The sequence below is a fragment of the Cinclus cinclus genome, chromosome 16, assembly GCF_963662255.1.
Source record: "Cinclus cinclus chromosome 16, bCinCin1.1, whole genome shotgun sequence".
NCBI classification, from domain to species: domain Eukaryota; kingdom Metazoa; phylum Chordata; class Aves; order Passeriformes; family Cinclidae; genus Cinclus; species Cinclus cinclus.
Window position 1 is genome coordinate 5,680,140 of NC_085061.1, and position 27,523 is coordinate 5,707,662.

A 27,523-nucleotide genomic window follows, 5' to 3' on the forward strand; every position below is an offset into this window, starting at 1 on the left:
GCGGAGGGCTCCGTGCGGTCGGAGCGCAGGGCTCGGTGCGGAGCTGTTGGGAGCGGAGGAGTCGGTGCCGCCCGGAGCGAAGGGGTCGGTGCCGCTCGGTTCGGAGCGGAGGGCTCCGTGCGGCCGCTCGGCGGAGGCGGCGGTGCAGGCCGCGCCCGCCGCTGTGTGACGGCGGCGGCACTTCCTGCGGGCGAGCGGCGGCGGAGCCGGAGCCTTTGTGCGGGAGCGGGAGGAGGAGGAGGATCCCCGCGGCGCCCCGCGGCCCCGGGCGGGCGGGCAGGAGCGGGGGCGGCGGCGGCTGCAGTGCGGTACCGGTAGGGGAGCCGCTTCTCCCGCCTCCACCGACGGCGAGGACAGAGCAGGCGCCGCCGCTCAGCCGGCTCCGGCCACCAGGTATTTATTTACCGGCCCCTCCGCTCCCCGGGCCCGGCCGGGCGCGGAGCCGTGCGGCGGGACAGGGACAGGGACAGGGACAGGGACAGGGACAGGGACAGGGACAGCCGATCCGCCCGGCCCGGCTCGGCCCGGCCCGGGTGATGCGCTGGTGCGGGGGCCGCCCGGCCGGGCCCGGGGCACTTCCCGGGCGCTCGGAGCCTCCCGGGGCCCGCCCCGCACAGCCCCGGCATCCACGGAGCCGGGCAGAGAGCCCCGGGCCGCGGTGAAGCTGCCCTGGCGTTCCGGGCTCGTAACGGAGAGGTCATAACCTCGCTGGGGGAAATAAAGAGCGTTTGGGGCTGTTCTCCCTCCAGGTGATCAAACTTCCCTTTGGGGAACTCGCTTCCCTTCGCTGGGCTCTGCCCGCTCCTCCCCAGCTTCCCCGGGGCCGCGAAGGGTCCCTGGCTGGGAAAGGGAGAGATGCTAAAATTGCCCAAAGATCTCTGTAGCAAAAAGCTGGGTTTCTGGTGACAGGAGCGAGTCCCCACGGGGAGAGCAAAGCAAGGTATTATGCTGTCATTCAACAGCGTCTCTGAGACTCCTTGCCTCGTAGGGTTAATTTCACCTTTTTTTTTTTTTCTTTCTTTTTTTGTTTTTTTTTTTTTCCCCAAAGATTGATCATTATCTAGGAGTTTAAATCCTCTTTGTGTACTTGGTGGGATGTTGATGATACAAAGATGACACAGTTCAGCATTTCCACGTTCAACCCCCAGAACATTAAAACGTTCAAATTTAATAGGTTGTCAACAGGCAACAGGCAATATTAAAATGTCTTTGCTCTTCAGATCTCTCTGACAAAGGATTTGGGAACTGTCTCTTATCTCTTTCTTGCACCATTTTCTTACCTAGGTTGTGTTTTCTGTTTACAAGCCTGAAGATGGCTGCTGCTGCTTCCTGCAACGTGGAAGAAGATGAGAGCCTGAAGGGATGTGAACTCTATGTTCAGAAACACAACATCCAACAGATTTTAAAAGAGTGCATTGTAAACCTCTGTATAGCAAAGCCAGACCGACCCATGAAGTTCCTCAGAGAACACTTTGAAAAATTAGAAAAGGTCAGTGATTTTCAGGTGACTTTACATTTTCCATTTATGAAATGAAAAAGATTGTTTATTTAAAGATTTCAAGTGTTTTGGCACATTTTTTTTCTTTCAAATTTTAAATGATCACAAAACTGTGAAAATGCAAACTGTTAGGACAAAAAAAACACCAGCCTTTCATTTGTGGATGTCTGCTATAACATTGGCTATAGTTTAGAAATTTTTGTGCATAACACCAAGATTATAATCTCTAATCAAACTGCACTTGTTAAAAATGACCCAAATTGGTTGTGAGGCATGGTATCCTGAACTTTCATCTCTTGGAAGAACCTGCTGTGGGTGCAGAAGATGTTATTTATTTCTGTGTCAGGTGGTGGGGCTTTCCCTTCCCCTAAAACTGACCAAAATCAGGGAACCAGCAAGTTCTCAAGATCATTGAACAGTTTGCTCTTTAATTCCACTTGTCTCCTGTCTGTTGTGCCTATCCCAGGATCATCTGACAGGGGATGCATTAAGGGAGACATCACTTACTGTAACTGTCTTCAAAAGCAGTGCAGAGAGGGGGAAACATTTTAGAACATTCCCAGACAAATTCTTTCTAAAGCCTAAGCCTTTCTAAGCCTTCCTCTTTCTTTGCAGGAAGAGCACGTTGTGTGAGCAAGTGTTGTTGTAGGCTTGAGAGATAAGGTTTGGTAGTTTCTTCCTTCAAGATTGAATAATACATAAGGCTGATATATCACCAGTGATGTAAAACATTTAATACATCTCTCTGTTTTTCAGATACATTTTTCTATAGGTGAGTATATGCCAAATTTTTGTAGTTAAAAAAAATGCAAACATTGCATTTTGGTGGCAGCCTGGGACATCACAGAGGGGTAGAAAGTACAAGGTGGTTTTTAATTGTATTTGATTATTATGAAAAAGAAACAGTCTCTTAATTCTGCATATTCTAAACTTCTAACAGCCAAGACCTACTTTGAGAGTATCAAAATTGTTGAATTTCCTTTACTGTGCTGTGAATTATTGTCTGTGAAATGTGGAATTTTGGACTTCTTGAAAAGAAGGATAAACACCATTCTTGAAAAAAACACCATTAAAATATGCTGTGGTATTATGGAATATGCTCCATTGCTGGAGAGATTTCTTGAGTTGTACTGGGGGAGCTTGGCTTTTTTGATGTTTACACAGCACACAGACCTGAGACAGGAGGGCAGCTCCTACCCTTGAGAAATTACATCTTCTTTCATGTGATCTCCTATTATTTCCCAAAGAACAGCAGAATTCTGTAGGACATCAATCAGGATGCCAGCACAGGAGTTGATGGATATCACTTGTCTCAAAATGGAAGATGATTTAGAAACATCAAGGCATCAACTGCAGGGAATATTGTGCTTGCTGTGGGAGGACACAATCTTGGCACTGCCTCTCTAGAGCAGCCTGAGGGCCAAGCCTGCTGGGTTTGGAGGCTTTAGGCTGCTTCTGGAGGTTTCCAGCACTGTAATTCTTGTTCCTACAGCAGTTTGACTCTCTTGTTGCCCAACCATCTCCAAGGACTTCCTTGGGATGAACTGCACTGTGGATTTTCTGCAGTAGAATAATATTTTGACTTGGTTGGTTGCCTGAGAACAGTTGAAGGAAGACTTCTAAAGATAGACAAATCTTTCAATAAGTTTTGTCCTGTTTTTACACACTTGTCATATACAGGTAGTTTGAAGAATCCTAATGGAATTGTGAATTTAGCAATTGTTCATTAGATTGTTGTAAATGTGCAATAATGACATGGCACATTTGCTATTAGCTCCTTTAATTTTGGTCCTGTGTAGGGAGCGGAGTGAAAATCTTTGGATTTAAGTACGATTTCCTAAACAAAGTAATGCATTTTTTTCATCTAAGTGTGGTATTTTGGGGTTATTTTCCAAACTCATTAAGATAAACAACACGTTTCACTGAGGAGAGCAGTAGAAGAACAGTTATCTGTCAAAAACACATGTGGGAAGTTTAGAGATGAAGTGTAGGATATTTTACAAGTGGTTAAAAATGAGCTTGTGGAAAACCAGTAGAGCTTGATCCACATAAGTGTACTGGAGCTACCTCAGAAGTGAATAAAGAAAAAGAAGAGTGTGTTTAATTTTGCTAGTTCTTCACTCCATCTCATAAAAACAACTCATAAAAGCAAGAATTGTTATGATTTGAAAGATCAGAGCAGATCATGAATGCTTCTCACCTTCTGATGACATCAGAGTTGGGTCCATTGCCTTCAGCCTGCTGCTAAATGCAAATGGGTCGGGGTCTAACCCCTGACCCACCACATTCACTGTCCCCAAGTGTCATTCTTAGGTGCAGGGGCAGGTTTGTTTTGGCAGGAATTGGTAGGAGCAGCTGGGAGCAGAGCCAGGGAATGAGGTAATACTAGAGGGATGTGGACTGTCCTGGGCTAGTGTTCAGCTCCGTGGCTGGCCACTCTTTATTCACAGCACGGATATGGCCTGAGAGGTCTGTAAAGGGAGAACATGAATAAATACTTATGAATAAAGTGCTGGAGACTGGGGTTTGGTGTTTGATGTTGGATTCTGAAGGTGTGCCAATGTTAGAAAGAGCATCTCCCCCCAACGCGTTTCTAACTGCAGCTTATTTGTGTCAAGTACAGTATCAAAAACCATAAGTCTGAAAATAATTGTGGGAAAATTTTGATGCACCTTTTTCTGTTCTCTTAATATTGGCAGGACCTGCTTAAGTTGCCAGCAATTGAGGGGGATCAGCCTATGTTTCTATATTCTGAAGTTTGCAAGTCACTTTTGTATGCTGTGACCTACCGACTTCAAGATGACATCTACTCTGATCACATTAACAGTTACTTTGTAAAAATCTGTAATATGCCCTTGAGCACAGAAAATAGTTGAGAACAGTTTAGATACTTTATATTTTAAAATCTGTGATACTTCCTTTAAACAATTTATTTTATGTTTCCCTGTGACTGAGTAGATCTTGGTGGATGGGGTGAGGAAAATCTTTCCCTTAGGGATTGTAATTGGGATTTTTTGGAGTGAGGGAATAGATGTTAGCTAAAAAACTGTGGCATTATTTTAACAGCTGTAATTAAGTCCTGTTTACTTGAAGACTAAAGGAGGCATAGCAGGAAAAAAAAAAACCACAGGGAACCTGTATTTTATCTCTGGTTCTTACTTTATGTGAAAAAGTTAATTACTGAGAAATTATGGGTAAGGCTTTGTATTTTTAGCCAAGCGAGACTGCAAGGATTTCATAGTGTCAGGCTGCTTAGTGCCATGGTTATATGATCAAAGGTGGAGTTTTCTTGCCAGGCTAAGCTCAATTGTTCCGCAGCAAAGAATTAGAATAAAGAGTAGAACTAATGAAGAAAATGGCACAAAAGAGGAAGCAGCAGGAAACTGCGGGATGCGTTTAAAATGGCTTTGCTGAAGCCCTTTTTGCACGTGGGTTATTTCAGAGCAGGGCTGTGCCGGCCGAGCTGGGCTTTGCTGGTACCTTCTGGACCTGAGCTCTCCCCGGGCCCCTCTGATGCCCTCAGCACGTGCAGGGAGCACTGCTGTGCTCCAGTGAAGGGCTTGCCGGCGGATGGGCGGTGTTCGTGTGGATGCAGGCGGGTGCCGCGTGTCCCGGGTACCGCCGCAAGGAGAATTTTGGCAAAGCCCGGGCTCGGGAATCCGCAGCTCCACATCGCGGCCGGCGCTGCCCCCCCTGGCGGCACCGGGCGGAACTGCACACGGGCGGGCTCTGCCGGGAGCTGGCTTGGCGGAAAAAAGAAATGTAATACATCGCAAATGCACTCTGTTAGCAAAATACACTTTATTTACTTACCACGGAGAGTTTCAGAACCGAAGGTACTCGAGTATCAAAATCTGAGCACAAGGCTCTTCTTCTGCAACAGTATTCTCCCCCAGTATTTGTATTTTATCACAGAAAGGTGTCCTTCAATCAACAATGTCCACCAGAACCTGTCTAAACCGATGGAATTAATTCTTAAAAGTACGGGTTATTATTATGCAAAGTATAACTCACTGCTTTCAGATATGCTGGGGAGAGGTTACAGATTTGAAGCAAAATCACACAGAGAAAGAACTTTAGGAAAAAATGCATTCACTAAGGAGTTTTATAAAGCATAATAATAATAATAATAATAATAATAATAATAATAGTAATAATAATATTGTTCAAAGCTTGAAAAGCAGTTGGGTGGTTTCTCCTTGGTGGTTAGAAATGTTGGTAGACTATGCAGGAACATACCTGAGATGCTGATAGAAGCACAACAGTGGGAGCACCAGGTGCCCTGGCTGTGTGACTGCACTTCTCAGCAGGCTTGGGCAGCCTCTGCTCCTGCCTCTCGTCTGCTATCAGGACTGGATGAAAAGCAGCTCAGGTGGGACCTCTGTGATTGCCAGAGTCAGCCCCAGGCAGTGTTGTGAGAGGTGACAGTTTTCTTGGAACAGGTAAAGGAAAGAGAGGTGAATTTTTAAAACCCCCTCAGGCAAACTTTCCTACATGCAGGCGGTTTAGGGAAGGGTGGAGAAGGAAAGGAATAAGAGCAGAAAGAGGAAAAAAGCTTTTGCCTTAAGAAATAAAATTAGTTCTAAGCAAACCCATGCTCTGACAAGCCTGTGTGGAACATATTAGAGCTGAGCTCCCTGTTTACTTTGTGTGTCCACAAGTGTGAGTAGCTTTCCCAGTCTCAAAGCCAAAACCTAACAAAAACAGAGTGCAGTGATGGAACATGGAGGGAATTCTGCCTGGAAGATGCCTTTGTTTCACATCTCAAGCTCCCCTGTTTTATATTCATCAGATTACTTAATCCACTTCTATGTGGGCTTGTCTCTTCTTACACAAGCTCTGCTTGCATACATTGTTATTTGGCTGGATTTTAAGAATCAGAAGTGTTGGCTATGATTCTCTTTGATTATATAAGCTTTTAAGTATCAAAAATAGGGTCTGTGTTTTGTAACATAACCTCTCACTTTGCTGTGAGGCGTATGTAAGAAAGTAGGGAAGAGGTGGTGATGGGTTGGGATGCTGGAGACACTGGTGGGGGGGGAAGACAAGAAGTTTGAACAAGTTGTAGGAGGTAAAACAATGGCAGTAAAGGGTCTGAGGAAGGTCAGCCATGCAGCTGGAGTGTCATCAGAGCAGGTGATTTTTGGCAGGAGAATTTTGCCTAGATTGGAAATTGGGAATGAGCTGAGATGCAGAGAGGCCATGGAGGATGCAGAAATAGTAATCAAAGTGGAGGATAACTAAGGAGTGGGTAAATACCTTGGTAGGATAGTAGGGAGTGCATATTAAAGATGTTTCTTAGAAGTGCTGTAGAAGAAAAGGTAGCATGTACCAGGGGGAAGGCAGTGGAACAATAATTGGGACTGTGTGAATAACAAGGCTGAGTGATCATAAAGATTGTCTGTCCTGGCAAAGATAAGACTGGAAAGAATGTTAAGATCTCCCAGATTTTTCCTGCTTTTAGTGATGGCATCAGTCCCATGCTTCCAGCAAAGTGAAGTGCTCTTCCTTTGGCCTTTATTGGCTGCTATAAATCATCAGCCCCAAGGAGTGGTGAGGGGTGGTAGAAACCCTCCCAGATGGAGAGCATCTCCTCTGGGTCAATTCCAGTGCAAAGAGAGATTAGTTACCTGAGCATGAACCTTCCTGCACATTTTCTGCAAATAATCCAGGTCTGTCAGTCAGAAAAGTTTATGAATGTACTTGGGAGGAAAAAAAAAATAAATTTAGAGTGTACTTGATGGTATTGTTTTTGAATGCAATATTTACATTGTAGGAAGCAGAGCAGAGGTACTGAGCTTTGATATCAAATGTCTGACCTGTTTTTGAAAGTCTTCTTGGGATGTTTTTGTAAGGCTGCACAGTGGTTTGGAGCATCTTTAGCTGCGTTCCTTCCTTCAGCTCATTGAGTTTTCAGGTAATGACAAAGCCTGAAAGGAGAGACTGGGAGAGGAAGTGAATTTCTGTTAAGAATTGCTCCTGCTGATAGGGAAGAAAGCTTCTGGGTCAGGAAGTGTGTGTGTGCTCCTAAGCAGTGGTCTGAAAGGAAGGGTAAACCTAAAAACTGTCTCAGCATTGTGGCTGCTTCACTTGCAGTGCTTAAACTCATTAATAACTCATGGAAGCATTATCTCAGGAAGATGCTGAGGACAATATGCTAAATTCCTGAGGTTTATACCTCAGCCTCTTGTAGCTGAAAATGATTGTTCAAAAGATAATTTGGTTACTGCTACTGTATTTATTGGTTCTTTTTTCAACTTGAAGCAATGATCAAAGGAAGTTGCACTGTCTTGCAGTTGTGTCTTCCGTGTGTTTTCTCATTTGAAGGTGGACGTAATTGGGCAATATTCTTATGAATTATCAGTGCCATCCAAAGGGACAGAGAGAGAGAGATCATTTGTTGTCATGACAACAAAAGATGACGAGGTGTTTACTTGTAACTGAGTTCTGCACAAGGATTCATCAAGCCATGTTTGACGAACTCTTCTTGAGACAGTTCATTCCTCCTTTCAAACATTTGCTGCATTTGTGCAGTTTTACCCCAGGATATATGGAAGATGTCTCTCTGAAAGCTCAGCCCTGGACACAGCAAACACTTTTATTTCCAAAAAGCGCAGTCTAGTTCAGGAATGGGGATCCTTCCCAGACTGCAAATGGCAGTGTATGGAAAAGCCAGCCAGTCAAACTGCCTGCTGTTTATATGAAAGGAGTTTGTAGTGAAGAGACTTCCTTTTAAAATGAGTCACACTGTAACTCACTTTTATAATCCTTTAAAATCTTTTTGGCTTCTAAAAGTATTTGAGTTTAAGAGCATATAGTATTAATTTTATCTCACTGAGCTTTCTCTTGTATATAAATCTGTGCTGGGGCAGGGAAGATATTATTTATTAATTCCTCGGAAGTGGCTTTTATGCAATGTGTACTGAAGAGAGAAGAGTGTACTTTATATTCAAATGTGGCAAACTGCTATTCTTCTCTCTGAGTAAATATGCTGTGTATAAAAAGAACTGTGTAAGTGCTGCACACCATTCATTACCTGACTGCCCTCTTGTTGTACTTGCCTTTTAGTTAAATTTTAGCTGCTATTCTTCAGAAAGGTCTTTGCTACTTTTCAGTTAAGCCCACGAAGAAGGTGCTTGTGGTTGTGTTCATTTGATATAATCAGAGACCATTAAAACTGGCAGAGATAGGCACTCAGTAATATTATTTGAAATTCTTCACTCATAACTTTTGTTTTTGAACACTAGATATTAAATATAATTTTAGTATACAGCACACATTTGTATTTGAAATGTTTTGCTTGATTGTAGTTAAGTAATCTAGAGACAGAGAGGAGTAAGGAAGAAGTTGATGACAATGCTGAAATAGAATTTGCAGATCTGGCGCTATAGGAAAATCCGTCTGAGTAATTTTTTACATATCTAGTGCTGCTATTTGAATGTGAAATTAAAAAGTTTCAGTAAGGATTTAATACACCTGAAATTCTGGTTTTTTGATTACAGCACCAAGGTCAACTGTATTGTGGCCTGGGAGTTTTGGGGTTGTAAGCCAAATTTAAATCCTAACTGATCTCAGAGAGAACTTGGCACTTTTTGAGGCGGGTCAAGATCTTGAAAAGCCAGATCTTTAGTCAGCCCTCTACATTTTATTTTTGAGTTTGTCCCCTAAATATTTCAGTAATGCCTTCTTCAAAACAAGAATGTGCGACTTGTTACTTTGAGTCATGCAGCATGGGAAATACCATGCAGTGATTTATTTCAAGGAGCAATAGTGCATCAAAGACTGGTGTCAGAGGTTAATGAGAAGGGCAGTGTCAGTGATGGTGCAGGAATTAACTGGAATAAGACCAGAAAAGACAGGTGGCATGACTGGATTTGATGTAAACACTAGTGGCAAAACATATATTAATAATCCATTTTTCTTGCAAGCTTGAAAGTTGTGAGCTTGTGCCAGTTTTCTGTGCTGCCCTTTTCTGGTGCCATACCTGATGAGCTGTGGATAAGTCACTTCCTCTGGCAGTGAGACCAGCTGGTGATGCTGGTGATCTGCCCCTCGTGCTGGTGCTCCCAAATGCTCCTTCCTCCACTCACTCCTGTCCTAGCTCTGAATGGAAAGTCTCACTGGAAATTTCCTGTGGGACAGAGGCCAGGTTCTGGCATCCCTGTTGGAGGAATGTTGGTTTATGGGGTGTGCAGGGAGCTCAGCATTGCTGTGGTCTTTTTTTGGGTAGCCTGCAATGTTGCTGAGCTGAGCTGTCTGGAAAATACTGGGGTTGTTCAGGGAGTCGTGGGGTGATGGCTACGTGTACATCCCTCAACATGACACTGGGGCTGCCAGGCTGTGGGGTTTGCCTGCACAGAGGAGATGACAGCAGATGAAACACTGGGCTACTGCTGCAGCAGCCAGCTTGCCTCCTTACAGTGCCTGTGTCCCTCCTGCTCATGCCCTCTGGTTTCCTGCACAAAGGAACAGAACATATGGTCCACCCCATCTCCAGTTCTCCCCTGCCTTTAGGCAGGACCAGTGAAGGTTGGAATGCACCAGCCCCAAGGCTCTGGGGAAGCAGCAGGGCAGTGTGCTGTGGCTGAGTGGTGCCAGGGGAGGAGAAGGTGGGCTGGGTCTGAGCAGAGGCCCCTGTTCCTTTGTCTGACAGACATGGATGATGCAAAGGCAATTTTACTCCTTTACGCTTTCCCTCGAATCCGAGGAAGCTGAGTGATAGAACACGGGGCTCTGGGAAAATACTGTAAGTATGGGTAATCTGGTTTATCTCTGTCCTTTGGAAGTCAAATTCAGTGTATGACTTGACAGTCTTGTAACTCTGACCTCCTTTCTTGAAGGTTTTCTGTACTGTTTTCTACTCTTGTTACTGTCTCTTCAGGGATTCCCCTTCCTATTTTATTCTCTGTTCCACAAGCATGAAATTTGGAGAATAACCTCCTTATTGGCCAGCTGGTGCTAGGCCAGCCATCATCTTTCATAGTCCTCTGGAGCGTACCTTGGATCTTATTTGCTTGGAAGGAGTCCCATTGATTTATAATCAGTTGTATGGCAGAAGTTCTGGAGTAGAGAGCATGTTTGTTGTTTGTGGTGACAGTAAGCTTGCAAAGCAGAGCAAGATGAAGAAAACTATCTAATATATCAATGTGTGACTTCTGACAAGTTGTCTGTATAAGAGACAACGACATGTACAAGCCAACTGAGAAAATAACAGCTGTGATGTTGGAGAGTAAGCAAAAGAGGCTTGTTTTGCTTTCTCAACCAGGAATAGCTGCAGAGATATTCCTGCACTTTATATACATTGGTTGCCATGATGTGTACGAAAGAGCTAAACAGGTCAAATGCCTGTACACACATTGTAGTTAATGCTATTTCCATTAAATTTGTAATTTTCTTTCAGCAGTGCAGATTGACAGTTACCCAAACATAGAAGTGGAAGGGTTGCTGGTAGTCGTAAAGGAAGGGAGAATTGACTATATCCATGGGTAAGAAGTGTTTTATTGTCTCTTTTTGCCTTGCAGGAAGAATGCAAGCAAATCCTGGCTCGGCAGAAGTCCAGCTCCCAGTCAGACTCTCACGACGATGAGATTTCCCCTCCGCCCCCCAACCCGGTGGTGAAGGCACGGCGCAGGAGGGGGGGGGTCAGTGCAGAGGTGTACACTGAGGAAGATGCTGTTTCCTATGTCAGAAAGGTAACGTGGGACCATCCCTCTGGCTCTGACCTGTACAAAACAATTGAGTGACTCGCATTTTGTCCCTAATTTGGACTCCTGGAGGATGGTGTCCTCATGCTGGCATGAGCAGGACTGACCATCTTCACACTCGAGTTCTTTTTCTGTCTCCTTGACTAAGGACTGTCCCCATCAATGGGATTTCAGCATGCTCTGCTCCTTCCTTTTTGAGATGTGCTGCTCATCTGTTTCCCTGTCTAACAGGGTCGGTAATCTCAGCCATTTTATTGGTAGTCCCTGACTGCAGCATCTTATGGGTTTGACCAGAAGCTCGCATTATTGGAAGACAGCTTTTCAATTACTGCATTTTCTGTTCGTTTTGGTTTTTGTTGCCAAAAGTCAGTTCTGCCTCACGTTTTCTTTAATCTAAGTAATTTAGGTTTCCTATACCATTCAGGCACATATTTCCCATGCTGATTAGGTGCCACTTAACCTATTGAATTTTGGATGTCTGTTAAGCATACTTGGGTAATTTTGTGTGACCATTGTCTTTGAAGAAATGCCAAGCCCAAATTAGGTGATTTCTTCATTAGGAGCTCTAATTTGGGCTTCTCTCTTTTTAACTGCCTTTTTCACAAAAATATCAAGCTAAGTTATATCTTTGATATCTCTTAATAATGCTGCATTTTTTTGACAGTGGCTAAAGCTTTCAAAGATTATGAAAAGAGAGATATTACAATAGCATATGTCATGTTTGTTTAGGGAGCCAGGCTGAAAATGCATTTCATAAGGTTGACAGATGCTACTAATGTGCTTTTGTGCACGCCTGGAGTAGCTTTAACTCAAAGAGCTTGCTTTTTCTTTATGGGAATACATTTTGTCAGTCACTGCTTTTTGGCAGAATGTTTTTTGCCTTTGCAGTCAGATGTGCTTTTGTCATCTGCTTATGATACAAGTTCCCTAGCTGCTCTAGGGATTTCTGTCCCAAGAAAAAAAGAATTAGGGGAGACATTAATCCTAAGAAGAAGTGTGTAAGAGTATTCTTGTGGCAGTTAAATAGTGTTTGCAAGTGAGTGGTAAATTTTAACAGCACTGTGGTCAAGCTATTAATGAACGCCCTGCACTGTTAAAAAAATTGTGTGATACTTCAAAAGCCACTTTAAAATACTTTGTGCATTTTGCAATATCCCCCTAAAAAACTTCTGTGAAGAGATCCCATTTGTTTCTGTTTATTATGGGTTCCATCTAACACTTCTGAAAATCAAAGGAAACACCCCTTCCCACCCCCTGAGTAATTCTTTTATGTTTATAATGGAACCTGAAGTAAACTTTGTTTTCTTCATTTCTCAGCAGTGATGTCAGTGAGTCCTGACAGTAGCATGAGTAGGCAAGAACCAGAAGCAGCCATACAGATCATATTCTGTGTGTTCTGTGACTAGCCCTGTTATGATTTTAATTTCCTAGGAACTGACTGATCTTAAGTAATAATAATTTAGGGGATAGTTTCTTGTACAGCTACAGATGCTGGACAGAATACAGAACTAGCACTGGAAGGATTTGTGTCAGTGCTTTGTCTTCTGCCATAAGCGAATGAATCCCATGGTGAAACCCATGGATGTGTGCTTGTGACACATTTCTAGAACACAGAAATAAAAGGAGACACTGAAAAGACAGATTATGGAACAAATTTAAGAGAGTAAAAAGCAAGGCAAAGGTTGTGTTAGACTATTGCAAACAGATGGAATTTTAGATAGTAGTCAGGAAGAAGTGCTGGCTTGAATTCAGGTGTTGGATAGAAACACATCTGGGTCATAAGCCAGCTTGAAGGATCCCTTGAAGGGGTGAGCTATAGCATGAGTAGTGCTAGAGGCAGTGAAATGAGTTATGTCCCTGGAGAGAAAATCAAAAGAGATTTAGCTTTGTGATTTGAGCAAGCACATGGCATGGCTTCATTCTGGGGAAGATCTCTGTGGAGGGTTAGTTCATCCTTGAACTAGAGAAAGCAGTATTTGTCAACACATCTGACATAATAGTTAACAACTAACAGAGCAGAAATCTTGCTCTGAAGAAGGTTATCAGCTTGAAGAGAACATCCAGTGATTATTTGGAAGAGTGAAGTAAGAAATGGGCAAGCAATTCTTACCAGCACTTGATTTTGGTCAGATGCCTGGTTACACCTAGAGAATCTCTCTTGTGTTTTCTGTGTCCCTGCCCCAACAAACCCACAAAACCTTGTGGCTTTCACTGCTGCAAATTTACTCTGAGAAAGGCTGGTCATAAAACTATTTCATAATCAGATAGAAAGGCTGGAGTTGAATGTCTCAGTGATCTGATTATTTACCCCTTTGGCTCCTCAGCAGTAAGATGAGCAGCTGGTGTATTCCTAATAGAGCAAGGGTTCAGGCCTGCAATTCAATCCAGTGTTCCTCTGATAAGGTAAAAACCAAGAATAAGATACTGGCTGAATTTAACACTGAGAAATTTAAACTTTTAGATCAATTAGATTAGGTTTCACTCTGATACAAACAGGCAGTTTGTACACGTATACTTCTCCAGACTTAATTTGGGCAATCTGATGACTGCAGCAGTCAATACAAGACAGGTCTGAAGCCAGTTTAACTTTAGATCTTCACAGTGCAGCATTTCCCTGTGGAATAAATCTTGATAATGCTTTTTGGGAACTGGTTCTGGATCAGCTTTACCCTTTGAGACATCCTTCTTTTGGTTGGATGGGAAGTTCCTTGCCTTTCCAGGATGAGAGAAGGAAAATAGCTGCACATCAACACAGGTAGTAACTTGCAACAGTCAGATACACTATTTCTATCATAAGAAGATGTGAGAGGTAAATGCCCCTTACCAGGCCTTTATTGTGCAGTGATTGAGACTGACAAACAGATTTGCATTTTCAGATTGGAGTAAGGTTTATTTAACACTTAAAACTTCTGCTATGCTTGATTCTGTCCTGTTATAATTAAACGATTAAGGAAAATCACATTATCAGAGACAATTAATATTTTTGACAGGTCATAATTTTGTTACAAATTTCTTGTGTCTCTCCTGATCTTGGAGTGTCTGATAGGTAGAAGACACTTGGCAAATAGAGAGACACATTATCTACTGGTACCTTACCTGGATGGTTACCAAAATGGAATGCTTAGCTTTTCGAAGTGGAAATAGTACTGAATTTCAACTTTTATTTTGAGCAAGTTCATGCACAACAGGACTTTTGACATCTCTCCAGTTAACAAATGAAGACCTCTTCATTCTCAAATGGAAATTCTTCTGGTTTGCCATGAAGTCAGGGCGTAAGATTTTGACTCAGCTGCACCTGTCATGAGCTTGGTTCCTTATACCACAACCAGTACTGAAAAATATGATGTAATCAACACACTTTTACCTTTTTCCTAAAGAAATGTTGCTATTTGTGCAGTTTTAAAAGTCGGTTGCACCTGATATTGTTTGGAGGAAAGAGGGATGTAAAATACCTTTTCCTCAGTCCAAGAGGTTTGAAAGGAGAATACACGGCTGCCAGTACTTCCTAATTATAGTATTTTATGAATATCCTTCTCCCTTGTTATCCCTGATCTTGTATTCTCTTTCTGAGTTGTCATTTTGAGAACAAAAATTCTTCTCCTCACATTATCAAAACTGTAATTTATTACTTTCTTAGTGGCTTTATATTGTAGCCTAATCCCACCTCAGTGCCTGAAGTCAAATTGCATCCATTTTCTTGAAGAGTGGAATTTTCTGTAGATTTCATGACTTGTGAAGAAATACAATCATATGTGTAATTACTTTTAATTCTTTTCTCTACAGGTTATTCCAAAGGACTATAAAACTATGACTGCTCTGGCTAAGGCCATCTCCAAGAATGTGCTCTTTGCTCATCTTGATGACAATGAACGAAGGTAGGAGGGACTTTATGATTCAAGGGAACCCACAGCTTGGTGTGAGGACAAGGAATCAGATTAAATTTCATCTCAGGGTTCAGAACTGCTCTCACTGATGCATTTGAGTCACACCCTCAAACATGCTCATGGTATTATGACAGAGGGTAAAATCACAAGTTAAAAAAGGATAAGAATAAGTTAGAGTGTATTCAGACATTAAAATTTTCAGAACAGATGGGCCTGATAAACTTTATTCTAGATTACTTAATTAGCTAAAGCAATCTCAGAAGTATTTGTCATTACTTCTGAAACTCAGGGAAGACAGATCAAGTGCTGAATGAGTGGGAAAGAAAAAGCATAATGTCTGTGATGAGATAACAGGGAATGACAGGTAAATTGTTTTGTTCTTGAAAAAATGGAACAAACAAATTATATATAAGCACCTGAAGGAGACCAAGAAGTTCAGTAACAGCCAATGTGACTTTTAAGGACTTGAAAATGTCTTTCCAGAACTGACAGCAAGTTGTGCAGCTGGGGGAGGCACAGAGGAGGCCAGACAGGTGAACTTCAGTAGTTTTTTTGACATTAATGTTTATGATGGTTTCATAAAAAAGAAAGGGGGGAAGTGTGTCTTTAGTGAAACCAGTTTGGAGCCTGTGCAAAACAGATGGAATTATACCAAACAGCAGGTACCACTGGTCCATCATTCCAGTGGACAGGTACATTGAAGGGGTTGTTCTGCTTTTCACCTTTATTGTCCTTGGTAGCCTTGGTGGGTCAGGCTACAAGTGTTGAATTTTTAGCTGACATGAAGATGGGAAGGGCTGCTAAAACACTGGGAGACAAGAAGCATTCAAAATTATAGGTTGAAGGAATGTTCTAGAAAAGGCAGGATGGATTGACACTGAGCCAAGTGCAGAGAAGTATTCCTTAGTCAGGAGAGGCACTTTTATGACTATAGGACAGTTTTGCAGTTTTGGTAGTTCCTTGAAACACTATGTGGAACTTAATTGTGACTCATGGTCTGAATAATAATCACTGTCAAGCTTTATTTTTTTTTTTTAAATCTAATGTTTTACTGGGGTAACTATACAGAACATGCAAGATGTCCCAGTGTTGGAAAGATTTCAGCTGGAACACAGTGTCCAGTTTGGGCACTGCACTCCAAGGAAAAAGGGGAAGAAATTCATGGAGGAGTGTTGGGAATGATCACAGACCTAGATAACATCACTTCTGAGGGAAAATGGGATTGCTTGGCCTGCAGAGTAAAACTTGGGGCAGAGGGATGCAATAATACCTTATAATTGCATGTGAATAATGCTATATGAGTGATAAACTTCTTTGTGGGCCAGAGGGTAAAGCACAACAAATTTAAAGCACAGTGGGAGAGAGACAAGACAGATCCAAGAAGAGGTCTCTGATTACTTGGGTAGGTTGTGGAGTCTGCACCACTTGAGGCTATTAAGGACAGATTAGACTGTGGTCTGCCAGGAATCACAAGCATCAGTCCTGCCTCGCAGCAGATAAGGCTCAGTGAGGTCAGGAACTCCTCACCAACCCCACTTTTCTGTGCTTCCATGGTTAAAAAAGACAAAACCTTTCTCTACACTGATGGTTTTAATTCTGGCAGAACACCAGCACAGTCCTTCAGTGGGGTTACTCAAATGCTTGCAGTCAAAACACACTCCAGGATTGCAAATTTTGCTCCCTCTTGCAAATGTTTACACAGTTTAATTACTTTGCAATCTTAATGATAGAATGTTAGCATGCAGATTTCTGGAGTAATTAGAAGAAGATGAACTTTGCACATTTCTTCTAGCTTTTTCACCCACAGAGGAGAATGCTTGTACACAACTGCTGTAAATGCTGGTTATGCTGTCAGCATGCTGATGTGACAGGCACTGAAAGGATAGGCTTTTAGGGCTGGAAAAAGGACATTTCAGTAAGATGTTATCAGAACAGGGTGAGAGACAAAATCTGAAGGACAAGTGCTTTTTCTTGCACTGTGCTGATTGCACATCCTCATCATGGTCTCTCCTATCCATTCCCTGTATCCCATTTTCCTCTGTCCTGTCATGGAGATGTGTTAGGAGTGAAGAGACCTGCAGGCTCCCATGTGTGTGCTGCAGGTGCATTGTGGGCTCTTTGCTTGGCCAGGTGTATTCTGCCTTTGCTGTCAAAAGATTCAGGAGCTCCTGGGGTGTGCACTGGAGCATGGTCAGGTGTGGAACAATTTCCTGCTCAGGGATGTGTCCAGAGGCCTCATTTGAGCCTCGTGATGAGCACAGCAGGCTATTGCTGACATGGGGAAAAGAAAAGGAGTTCACAGAAGGATGTATATTCTGCTCTGCAGACAAGATTGAAATGAAGGAATAAACTGACATCATGCTCTTACCCTTGTCTGGTTGCATTTGTCAAGTGTGGAGAAGTCAGCAAGTCAGAGCATACCACTGCCATCACTTCGAGTCTGCATCTCCTTAATGTAAATATGTAGTTCAGTAAAATAAGTGTAAATTACTTCTTTTGGGCTCTTGGAATGGTGGAAAGCTCGGTAAGGTTATTTTCTTTTCTGTGCTGCAGTGGTAGTGTTTATTGGCTTGTGTTTGTTTTACTCAGTGCTTTCCACACTGAAGATATTATCATTGTTTGATCTAATTTCATGTTTGACCAAAATGTAGGAGGTGTTCAGATGCGGGAAGGATGGACTATCAATTTCTCATTTGCAATGGACGACTCTTACATTTTTTCTTTCTTCAAAAGATATTTGTGTTAGCCTGCTCTGACTTGTGTTGCACTTGCTGCTTTGCAGCTGTGAAACTTAACCCCTTATTAGAGTGTAGCAAATAATTTCTGTGTCAGATATTCCCTATGAGGGGTTGGTTGCATGAGAAATCATGCTGAAGTTAAGGTAAACAAGTATCTTCTTGCACTGGTGTGGGAAATACTTTTCTTCAAGTCTTATTTTAGATCAAATCTTTCCCTGTGCCATGCTTCAAACGGGGCTGCCATCTATGTCCTACACAGAGTCTCTGGTCTAAAATTATACTGAAAAGTGCAATAAAAGGGAAATGTAACTGCAACAGTACCAAAAGCAGCAGAGCTGGTTATCAGCAACTTTTGCCAAAATGTTCAGGAGTTGCTAACATTGCACAGAGCAGTGCAGCTCTGAGATGTGATGTGGCAGTCCACCGTTTTCTACTGGGACTTGATTAAATCTGGAGTAAGGTGCTGGTTCTCTCAAAGCCAGTGGCAAAATGCCCATTACCTGAAGTGGGAATGTGGTTTTAGCTGTGAGGAGCTGCTGTTCTGATTTGAATAACTGGGAATGCATGGTTTGTCTTGAGGGGAATTTCCTTGCTGATCCATTCCCTTCTAAGGCAATCTCAAGATTCTGAAGGTGATTTGGAGTTTGCATCAACTTCCCCCCTTCATTTGATGAGTTCTGCCTGGGAGTTTTGCACATGGGTGAGGCTGCTGCTCTGCTGCTCTGGCTCTGCAGCCACTGAAGGATTTCTCTCTATGCACAGATAGAATTACACCCGTACCTTGGCAGCCTTCGATTTCCTCTCCTGCTCTTGGATATCCAGCAGATTAATGTCCTCTAAGGCCTCCTAGTTGTGAAATGGTGTATAAAGTCAAAATTGGTGACTAGGGGCCAGTCTGAGTGACCTTTTTCTAACCTCTTCTGATTAATCTCTTCTAACCCAGCAGTGTAGCTATGAAGATTTTTTCATTGCTCATCATGTAATGCTGGAATACAAGCACACCCACTTGGCTCTTCTGTGATGTTGAATAATAAAGGGGAATCAAGAGGAAGAAATTGTTCATTTTTCTTCTGTGGATAAAAATAAAAAGTAACTTTTCATCATTTCACTGACAGCATGTTGTGTCTCGACTGGACAGGGGCAGCCACTGAGAGGGGGGCGGTGAGGAAGTTCAGAGGTGAGCTGCTGTGGGAACAGAGCTTGGGCCCAGAGCTGATGATTGCCAAGGAGGAGAAGGAAATATAACTGAAATAACCAGTAGGGGAGAGAGCAGGGCTGAGAGCAGGAGGAGTGTCAATCCTGCTTCCAGGACATCACCAGTGCCAGTCTGCTCTGCTGAGTCATGAGCCACATCTGTCAGTCCCTGTGCAGGAGCTCGGTGGCCTCCTGACCACATAAAGAAGAGGAAAGGTTAAATGTTCACCACATCTGTCTGTAAATGCTATGTCAAACTTGTTCATCAAGGAGTAAAGAGAGTAGGTCAATGTTTAGCTAATGTAATTTTTGGAAGTGTTTGTTACTAATGTACAGGCAGCTGTAAGGCTTGCAAAAGCTTTTAGAAAATACAAAATACACTTTTGTGTATTTTATTACTTGCGTTATTAATAAATTGGTTTCCTTGAACAGTGTAATGGTGTTAAATGGCTTTGAAAGCAAGAAGCACAAAATGGTATTTAATGCTTTTACTAAAATAGTGAGCTCTTATGAAGACACAAAAAAGGTACCAAAAAATGAACTATTTATTTCAGCAGTACACAGTATTGCATTTACTCTTGTGTGTTCCCTGCATGGTGAAGGTGGGAGGATAAAGAACATTTAATATCTGTGCTTGTTGGGACCAAGATGTAAAGATGAACATTGGCACTTTGCAGACCAGGTTCCTCAGCCTACTTACTGCTTTTGTTGTTCTCACCTCTCCCCAGTTGCTCCATGTCTTGTTTGTTTCTTTAAATTTTCACAGCAATGGGATATTTTTGAGTCCTTTTTAGAATGCGACCACTGTAATCAGTGATTCCTTTCCTGGAAAAATGCTACTTTGGTCATGAATCTTCACCATGTATTTATCCTGTTGGTCACCTCTCCCCTAATATTCTTGGCTGTTGTGTCTTTAAGTATATCTATTTTCTCAGACTATGTCTTCAATCTGTAATAATTTTGCATCCTAAGGCGTTTTGAAGTGCTTGCAACTCCTTTGCAGCAAGGTATTGCCTTCAAACTCATTAAACACACTTTTCATGTGGGTCACTAATGACTTGGGGTTTCTTTTAATACAGGCATAATTTATCATGAGAAAAGTGGCTTTCCATAGATAACAAGTGAATTTTAGTTGTTGTCCTGTTGATCTCATATTGAAATCTTCTTGAAACTTCTGGTGATTAGTGAATTTCAAGGACATTATTTTTGCCATAAGCTTTATTCACTTCTGCATAATACCATGTTTTATTAAAGCACTGGCTGCAGGCCAGCTGGAAAGCCTCATCTATGTGGAAGAAACCTAAGATGGCACCATTCAGGAGCAAGATATTTTAGAAACAGGATGCCACAGCTACGACATATTCATTACACATTCTGTGCTTTCCTCGCATTTGTACCTTAACTCTTTTGTTAAAAAAACAAACACAGATTCAGCTTCTGCCTGTGCTTCACATGTGCAGTATGCAGAAGAGTGCAGGAAGAATTCCATCTTAGCTAGAAAACTCAGGGGATGGTTTCACCATTGATCTAGGCTGAATTCTGGGCTGGTACCAAAGGATGAAGTAACAGTGGGGGCCAAGCCTTGGTTGCATGTTCCTCTTGGTTGCATGTTGCTCTTATGGCCAGGTGAGCCAGAGCAGCTCTCTGGAAAGTGATCCTTTTCTGCAGGGTTATTTTCAGTCAGCAGGGGAGGGAAGGAGTGGGGATCAAGGGGAAGGGCAGGATCTCCCTTTATGGCATCAGCAGGGGCCCAAATCAAACTAAATGGTGGCAAAACTCCACCTTAATTTCCCTTACTAGTCACTGGACAAAGCCAGAGTATGGAAATAGTTGTGTGGATACCTCTTTAATAAGCCTTGCTAAGAATGCCCAAGATTTTGAGCTAAGTCACTGGGAAGATGAGCGATGAAAAGAAAGAATAAGAGATGAGAGAGAAATTGCACAATGAGGTGTGGCAGTGGGGGCTGCAGGTCTTTGTTGATCCATAACATGGCTTCCTGGGGTTACATTAGGATTTTTTTTGGTGACCAGAGTTGCACAGAGTTCCACGGGATCCTTCACCCTCCTTTTTTGGGTATAGTAAAAGAGAGGAGATGCAGCATGATCCCAGTGTTGTGCAGATGAGGATTTGTAAAGGGGTGAATGCTCCACCTGTGCTGGAACCTCAGGAGATTGTCAGCAGACAGTGCTGGCTTGGGGGCAGAGGAAGTGTGAATGTACAAGTTATATTATGCAGATGTAACAGGTTTGGTACTGAAGAAACTGATGCAAAACCTCACTGTGTGGGAGATTTTTCCTGATCATCAGTGGTACGGATGATTAGCCTGTCCTGTGAATTCTAGTTGTAAACAACCAAAAAGAGGAAACTCAAATTTACCAAGGCTCACTAAACAAAGCTTTTCTTCCTTGGTTAACACCAAGCTATTTTCCAGGTAAACTGCCTGGCAATCCAGCTTTTCTTTATGCCTTTTGTGCCTTGTTTATGGCCTTGATTCCTCATGGTGTTTAAAAGTGTGTTGTTTAACTGTGATTTGTTCCATTGACTTGCTGTTGATGTCAAAGGAACTATTTATGTATTTAAATGGAAGCACATTCAGTCTTGCTGAACTGGAGCTTGCCAATGAGGAATACTACTTAAACTGCAAAAAATTACAGGTTTTGGAGACAAGAATCATCTGGCAGCAGAGATGGAAATGAAACTAGGTAGAGTTGCCCAGCTGCTTGGAAAATAAATGTTCCAATTCTCCGTTGAAGGATTAGCTGTGAATTTAGCACTGACTTTATTTTCCAGTACATCCCTCTCATTTGTCCAAGAATTATTGTCTTTAATTACCATTGTGGTGCCTGCAGGCAGCAGTCTTTAAATTAGTTATGCAAAGTTGTGCTCTCAGCAGTCGTCAGGAGATGGTATCAGCTTTGGTATCAATCCCCTTACAACAGCCTGACAGCATCAGCAGACTGTACTTTTTGTAATGTCAGTGTTTGGCCTGGTAGGTAAGCTATTCTCTTAAACAAAACTAAAAGCACACATATTTGGTATTTATGGATATTTTTATCTCGAGAAACAAATACTGTCAGTTCGTAGCTTTTTAGGGGTTGTGATTCAGCCTCAGAGTTTTGTTAGACAGTTTATATTCTTCATCACAAATACTGGCGGCGCCATGCCTAATGGTGGTTATTTTTAATTCTGCATAAAGGACTGGTTTACATATGGGCAGTATGTCACCCATTCTGAAAAAGACTTAAAGCAGAGAAGTTATTTACATAAATCCGTTTTAGATCTAGAAAAAACAGCCTGAGGCAAATAGTATTCATGCATGCTCGTGAAACAATCTTGAGTCTAAACTTATCTCTCTCTATATAAAACAGAAAAATGATGACTACTGCTGAATTTAACAGGCCTTGTAAAATTTTTCTACCACTGCAATATGTATGACCATGCCTTTGTGTGCTTCTTTACACAACAGTTAGCTGGCAGTGGCTCTGCAAATAAGTTACTCAATGCTAAGGCTTTCCAGAATTAAACACAAAGGTTGAATAAAAGAACGTCTGCTCTTCTCAGCAAGTCTTTGTCTTCTGCATCAGAGCAGCTGGAAGCAGTAATTTGTCTTTGTGCAGGGATGAGCAGGGGTTTATTTCAACTAAAGCTCTTTAAAATGCTGCTTCCTTTCTCTCCCCCCTCTGGAAGGGTTGCTGGTAACCTGTTAACAGTTACTGCTCTCTCCTGAGTCTTGGTGAGGTGACTGATTCTCCAAACTTGCATGGCTCTGAAAGCCTGGTGTCTTCAAGGGGGGTGTGGCTGGTGCTGGAGGATAAACTCTGTGATTCAGTTGCTTCCTTATGCATTTAGAGCAAGATGTTCAAACAGCTTAAAAGAACTGGATATTCCCACTGACTGATACAGTGGGAAGTGAATGTTTAACTCCTATTAGGTACTCTTGAAAATCCCCACCTTACATTCTGAATGGTTAGGCCTGTGCATTTCCATGATGAGGTGACATCTGTCTAGTAACAGCGTGTTTGGAAAGGCAGAAACTGCCCTTCAAACAAAAAAATATCCTATAAAACTACAAGATTTAGTAGTGAGATTTTTCTTCTGTATAGAAAGAGAGAATTCAGCTCAACAACCAGGTGAAATTTCTCGGTCGTTCCGGTGCACTTAATGGGAATACCAAGTGTAAGTTATTTGACTGTTAGGCTGCTAACTCTCTTTTAATGAAAAACCCCCTGACAAACCCAAACAATGATTTAGTTCTTGTTTTACAAGCTCCTTACTAAAGACTTTGACCTGAAGTACATTGCGTCTTGTGAGGTAACAGCTGGTCTATCATTGTCTTCGGAAAAAAGTAACAGTTGCTAAGATTTTGAGAAACAAAGATGGTCTTTGAATCAACTGGAACAGCTGTAAGAGACTGACACGCCATGCACTGTCAGCTGCTAAATTCAGATATTCAGAATGCCTGAAACAGGATACTTTAACCCTTTGGCACCACCAGATTCCTTTTCTCTCTCCTTTTCTATTTTTTTTTTTTAAAGCAGGAAAAGAAATTGGGTTTTCCAATTTGCTTTTTTGCTTTCAGAAATTAAAAAACAAAACAAAACAAGATCCCCCAAATGATCACTTTCTTTGTAGATATTTTGTCTGTTTTTTATTTATTCAAGTTCTGATTTATAAATCATCCAAAGATATGCTTGTTGACAGCTGAAATTTGCATTAGAAAAGTATAATGTCTCTGTGTGATGCGTTGAAACAAAAATATAATAGTGCATATCCAAAAAAACCAGCATCAGACACTATTTTAAGGCACTCAGCATCTTCCCTGTTTTGTATGTGGAGAATGTGTTTAGTTAATTTAAGCAGAATGAAGGTGAATTTATCATATCTGGGAGGGAAAGGTAAGTGATAGCAACAATCTCTTTAAAACACACGTTTGATCTACATGAGATCCAAAACCTGGTGGCTGAAGTTAGGCACATTCAGACTGGAAAAGTTTAGTTTTTCTTTTTAGAGCAAACAGGGAACTGATCCATAATTTAAATTAGCTTGGGATGTGGCAGATTTTTCCATTACTTGAAACCTTCAGATCAAACTTGGCTCTCTGCTCTTGCTGGTCCTCGCAGTATGTTCTCAGAATATTGTGAGGATTTTTTTTTTTTTTCAAAGATGGCAAAATGTGATGACATGAAAATTTATTTCACTTAATGAAGAGTCAGCAGCCATCTCTTGTTAACAAAACACTTGTATGACATCGGTCCTCCTGAAAGCCAAGCTCTTACAACTTGGAGCCCGACTGATTTTTGGATGTCTGAAACAGGCACATACTGGGACTCCTTTTAGGTTATTGTTTCAGCTCAGTTACAAAAGATGGGGTTTTGTTTAAGAGCCTCTGAGGTTTAGTAGCTGGTGTTAGATGGTGTCAGGGGAGCTGTGCACAGCACGGCTCCTCTGGCTGCTGATGGAGAGGGTGAAGCACCCAGTGAGTGGTAGCCAGAGCTCTCCTGGTGAGGAGCTCTGCCCAGAGCAGGAGTCCAGTGCTCAACACTGAGCACAAGTGGCTCAGCACTGAACATCTCAGCACTGAACACTGTTTTCTTGCCCAAGCAGTCCTACTGGCTCAAGATTCTTCCTAAGCCATTTTCTTCAGTATTTCCCAGCTTGGCTTCTTACAAAAACTCTTTTCTGATCACATCTAACCTATTTCCATGCGTCCTATACTGTTAAGTCCTGATCCTGCACTATCTGAGTAACTAAAAGATTGGCAATTATCATCACTGTTTGCAGGATGAAGCTTAGTTTATTCTGTATGTGGATATAAAAAAGTAGAACAAAGTAGAATATGAACAAAGTAGAATACGAAGCAGTAGAATATGAACATATGAACATATGAACATATGAACAAAGTAGATTTGTACCATGACCTCAGAGGATTTCAAAGTTCTTTGCTCATGTGAATGAGTGTCCTAGAACAAAAGCTGAGACACAAATTGAATAATTTTCCAGATGTGATAATTGAGGTGAGCAGAATAAACTGCTCAGTCTAGAGCTTTGATTCTAATCAATAGGAAAACACTTTTCTGTCCTGATAGCTTGTTATATATTTACAGTTACTACAAGGTCCCCATAAAGGCTAGAGCTCCTGACATCCCTCTCTGCATTTGCAATGAAAGACCAAGTCTGCTGTCATTAAGCCAAGTTCCAGCTCTGTTTCCCACATCTTTGTATTTTTCATATCTAATAGTCTGAGAGATCTATTTGTCGTGAAAGTCAGGGAGAATAAAGGGAAACAAAACAACAGATTTGCATATATTCTGAATTTAATTTCTTCTTGTATTATTTATTGTTGCAAATATTTTTAAGGAGACTTTGCTGCTACCTTTGAATTGCTTGCTCTTCTTTTCCCTAACGGAGGCACATCATTATTGTATGAGGTGATGAATGGGAATTACTTTTCAGTATCCAGAAATAGACTTTGGCCTTTTGACATCCTAATAATTCCCAGAACAGCCATCGGAACCTTTACCACGATAGACTGGATTTGCTATATTAAAATATTGTAGCAGTGCCCTGATTTCAAGTCCTGACAGTTTAATCACTACAGTTGACCCATGTTCCTCATGCAGCTGCTTTCTGCAATGTGGTTACAACATCCATGCAGATTTTCCTTTGCTTTTAGAAACTTGGTTTAAAATAGGGAAAATCTGTGTTTCAGATCCAAGTTTACCTACTGTTCTTTAATGGCATAAAATGTGTCATGTTTCTTCTCTTATTTATTAAATCCTGTGCTTTGACTAGAAGCTATTTCCAAGAATATTAAATTATTTTTCTATTATTAGAGCACAAGGTTTGATTCCTTGACAGGTTGACAAGAGCTCTGGAACACTTTACAGGAGCAGCCCTTCCTAATCAAAACTACCCTCAGCAGCACCAGTCAGTTTACCCTGGTACCAAAATATAGTTGAAATGAAGCTGCTCAGTTACTCCAGCAGTGTGTTGTGAATTCTGGGACTTAAAGCTCTGTTTTTCACAGCCACCCCACCCTCTGACACTGACAGTCACATTCAGAGTAGCTACCTCTGCAGTGCCTGATCTCCTGCACACACACCCTGGTTGAGCTGTTCATACATTCCAGCATCTATCAGGTTTCTTGGCCATCACATACCATATTAACATAGGCTCATGGTCATGTGCCTCCTGCCATCTGCTAGTAATAAGTAGGTTGCATTTAGACTACAAAGATAATAAACCTACTAATTTGGTGCACCTTGGAATCTTCCTTGTATTGCAGGGTTTTTTCACAGCCTTCTGAGTGCTTCAATTTACTGTGCTCTTTGGCTCCTTGGCTTCCCTCCTCTTCTGGTTTAGGATTTTATCCAAGCACTCAGGATCACTTTAACATGCTCATTTTGGCTCTTTTTAATTAGCTGAGCTATGTGTCATTATGTCAGAAGATTGAAATTTCTTTTGCAGCAATTTGCTGTGAAAACAGTTACCTTACAATTACAGTTACTGTGTCTGTGAAGTACGTGCTTTTAGAATAGTTTAATTTTCAGAGGATGCTTTCATGGAAAACAAGATGAAATTATGTGGGAAAAACAGAGATTCTGCAAACAATACTGATGGGTAGTTCCTTTCTTCCTTCCAAGTCTTAGTGTTAGAAATCAGATTAGAGCACCAGAGATACAGGAAAAAAAGAGAAAATACAGAGTAATGTTGTACTCAGACTCCAGAACCATGTACTGACAGCCCATGGGCGAGCTGATGAACAATTCACGTGAAGGTTACACAGAGCTTATTTCTGATAGGTTTCTCCACATTTCCTGTTCGTGTTTGATTTGTTTGGTTGCTTTGTAGTGACACCCTCTGGCAATGGCAGGACAGTTTCATTGCCATTAGGGAGCTCTTCAGCAGCAATCATTGAGCAACCTCATGGGAAAGGTATTGCTGTGCCCTGTCCTTCCTTCCCTCAGAGCTGGTTTGGCTCAAGATTAAAATTCACACATGCAAGGTTAAAGTTAGCATTGTACACAATGGCTAATTGATACAAAATTCAAGTACCATGTAATAAATAGTTGGACATTTTGCTCTGGTAAGTCTTTTGGTGAGCAGCTTGAAAAGTTTTCCTCTGTACTTAATTTGTTTGCATCAACTCTAAAGCACACTCTCCTCTTCTATAGTGCAGGCTCTGAACAAAGCCGTACCAATGCTCTGGCTTTGGTGTGGATCTCACCAGAACTGAGAAGACTCACTGATCCCTTCTACTGGGAAATAACACAGGTTTTTAAAGATGGAAAAGCTACTGGAAGTTGTCTGCTCACTGTTAATTTTGTATATTGCATTGCTAATGCTTTTATATGTGCTGTCCTACATGATGGGTCACAAAATGCAAACTTCCCGCAGCTGACATTTTTCCAGGCAGTAAAAAGAAAAACCAGTGAGCTGTTGAGGCAGCTGGAGCAGCAAAGTGGGATGCATGAGGCTTGGAGAAAGGCATTAAGGTGCTTAAG

The 27,523-nt window shown here is 41.9% G+C and overlaps 1 protein-coding gene across 1 annotated transcript in view; it reads left to right on the top strand.

The window, feature by feature from the left end:
• Positions 1 to 238: 238 nt before the first annotated feature.
• The window catches only part of PRKAR1B (protein kinase cAMP-dependent type I regulatory subunit beta), a 92,252-nt gene continuing 64,967 nt past the window's right edge, over positions 239 to 27,523 (top strand). Inside the window, exons 1-4 of the mRNA XM_062503636.1 lie at positions 239 to 393; positions 1,285 to 1,489; positions 11,020 to 11,190; positions 14,986 to 15,077. Coding sequence (XP_062359620.1) covers positions 1,313 to 1,489; positions 11,020 to 11,190; positions 14,986 to 15,077 — 440 coding nt within the window. The 5' untranslated portion in view covers positions 239 to 393; positions 1,285 to 1,312. The remainder of the gene's footprint in view (positions 394 to 1,284; positions 1,490 to 11,019; positions 11,191 to 14,985; positions 15,078 to 27,523) is intronic.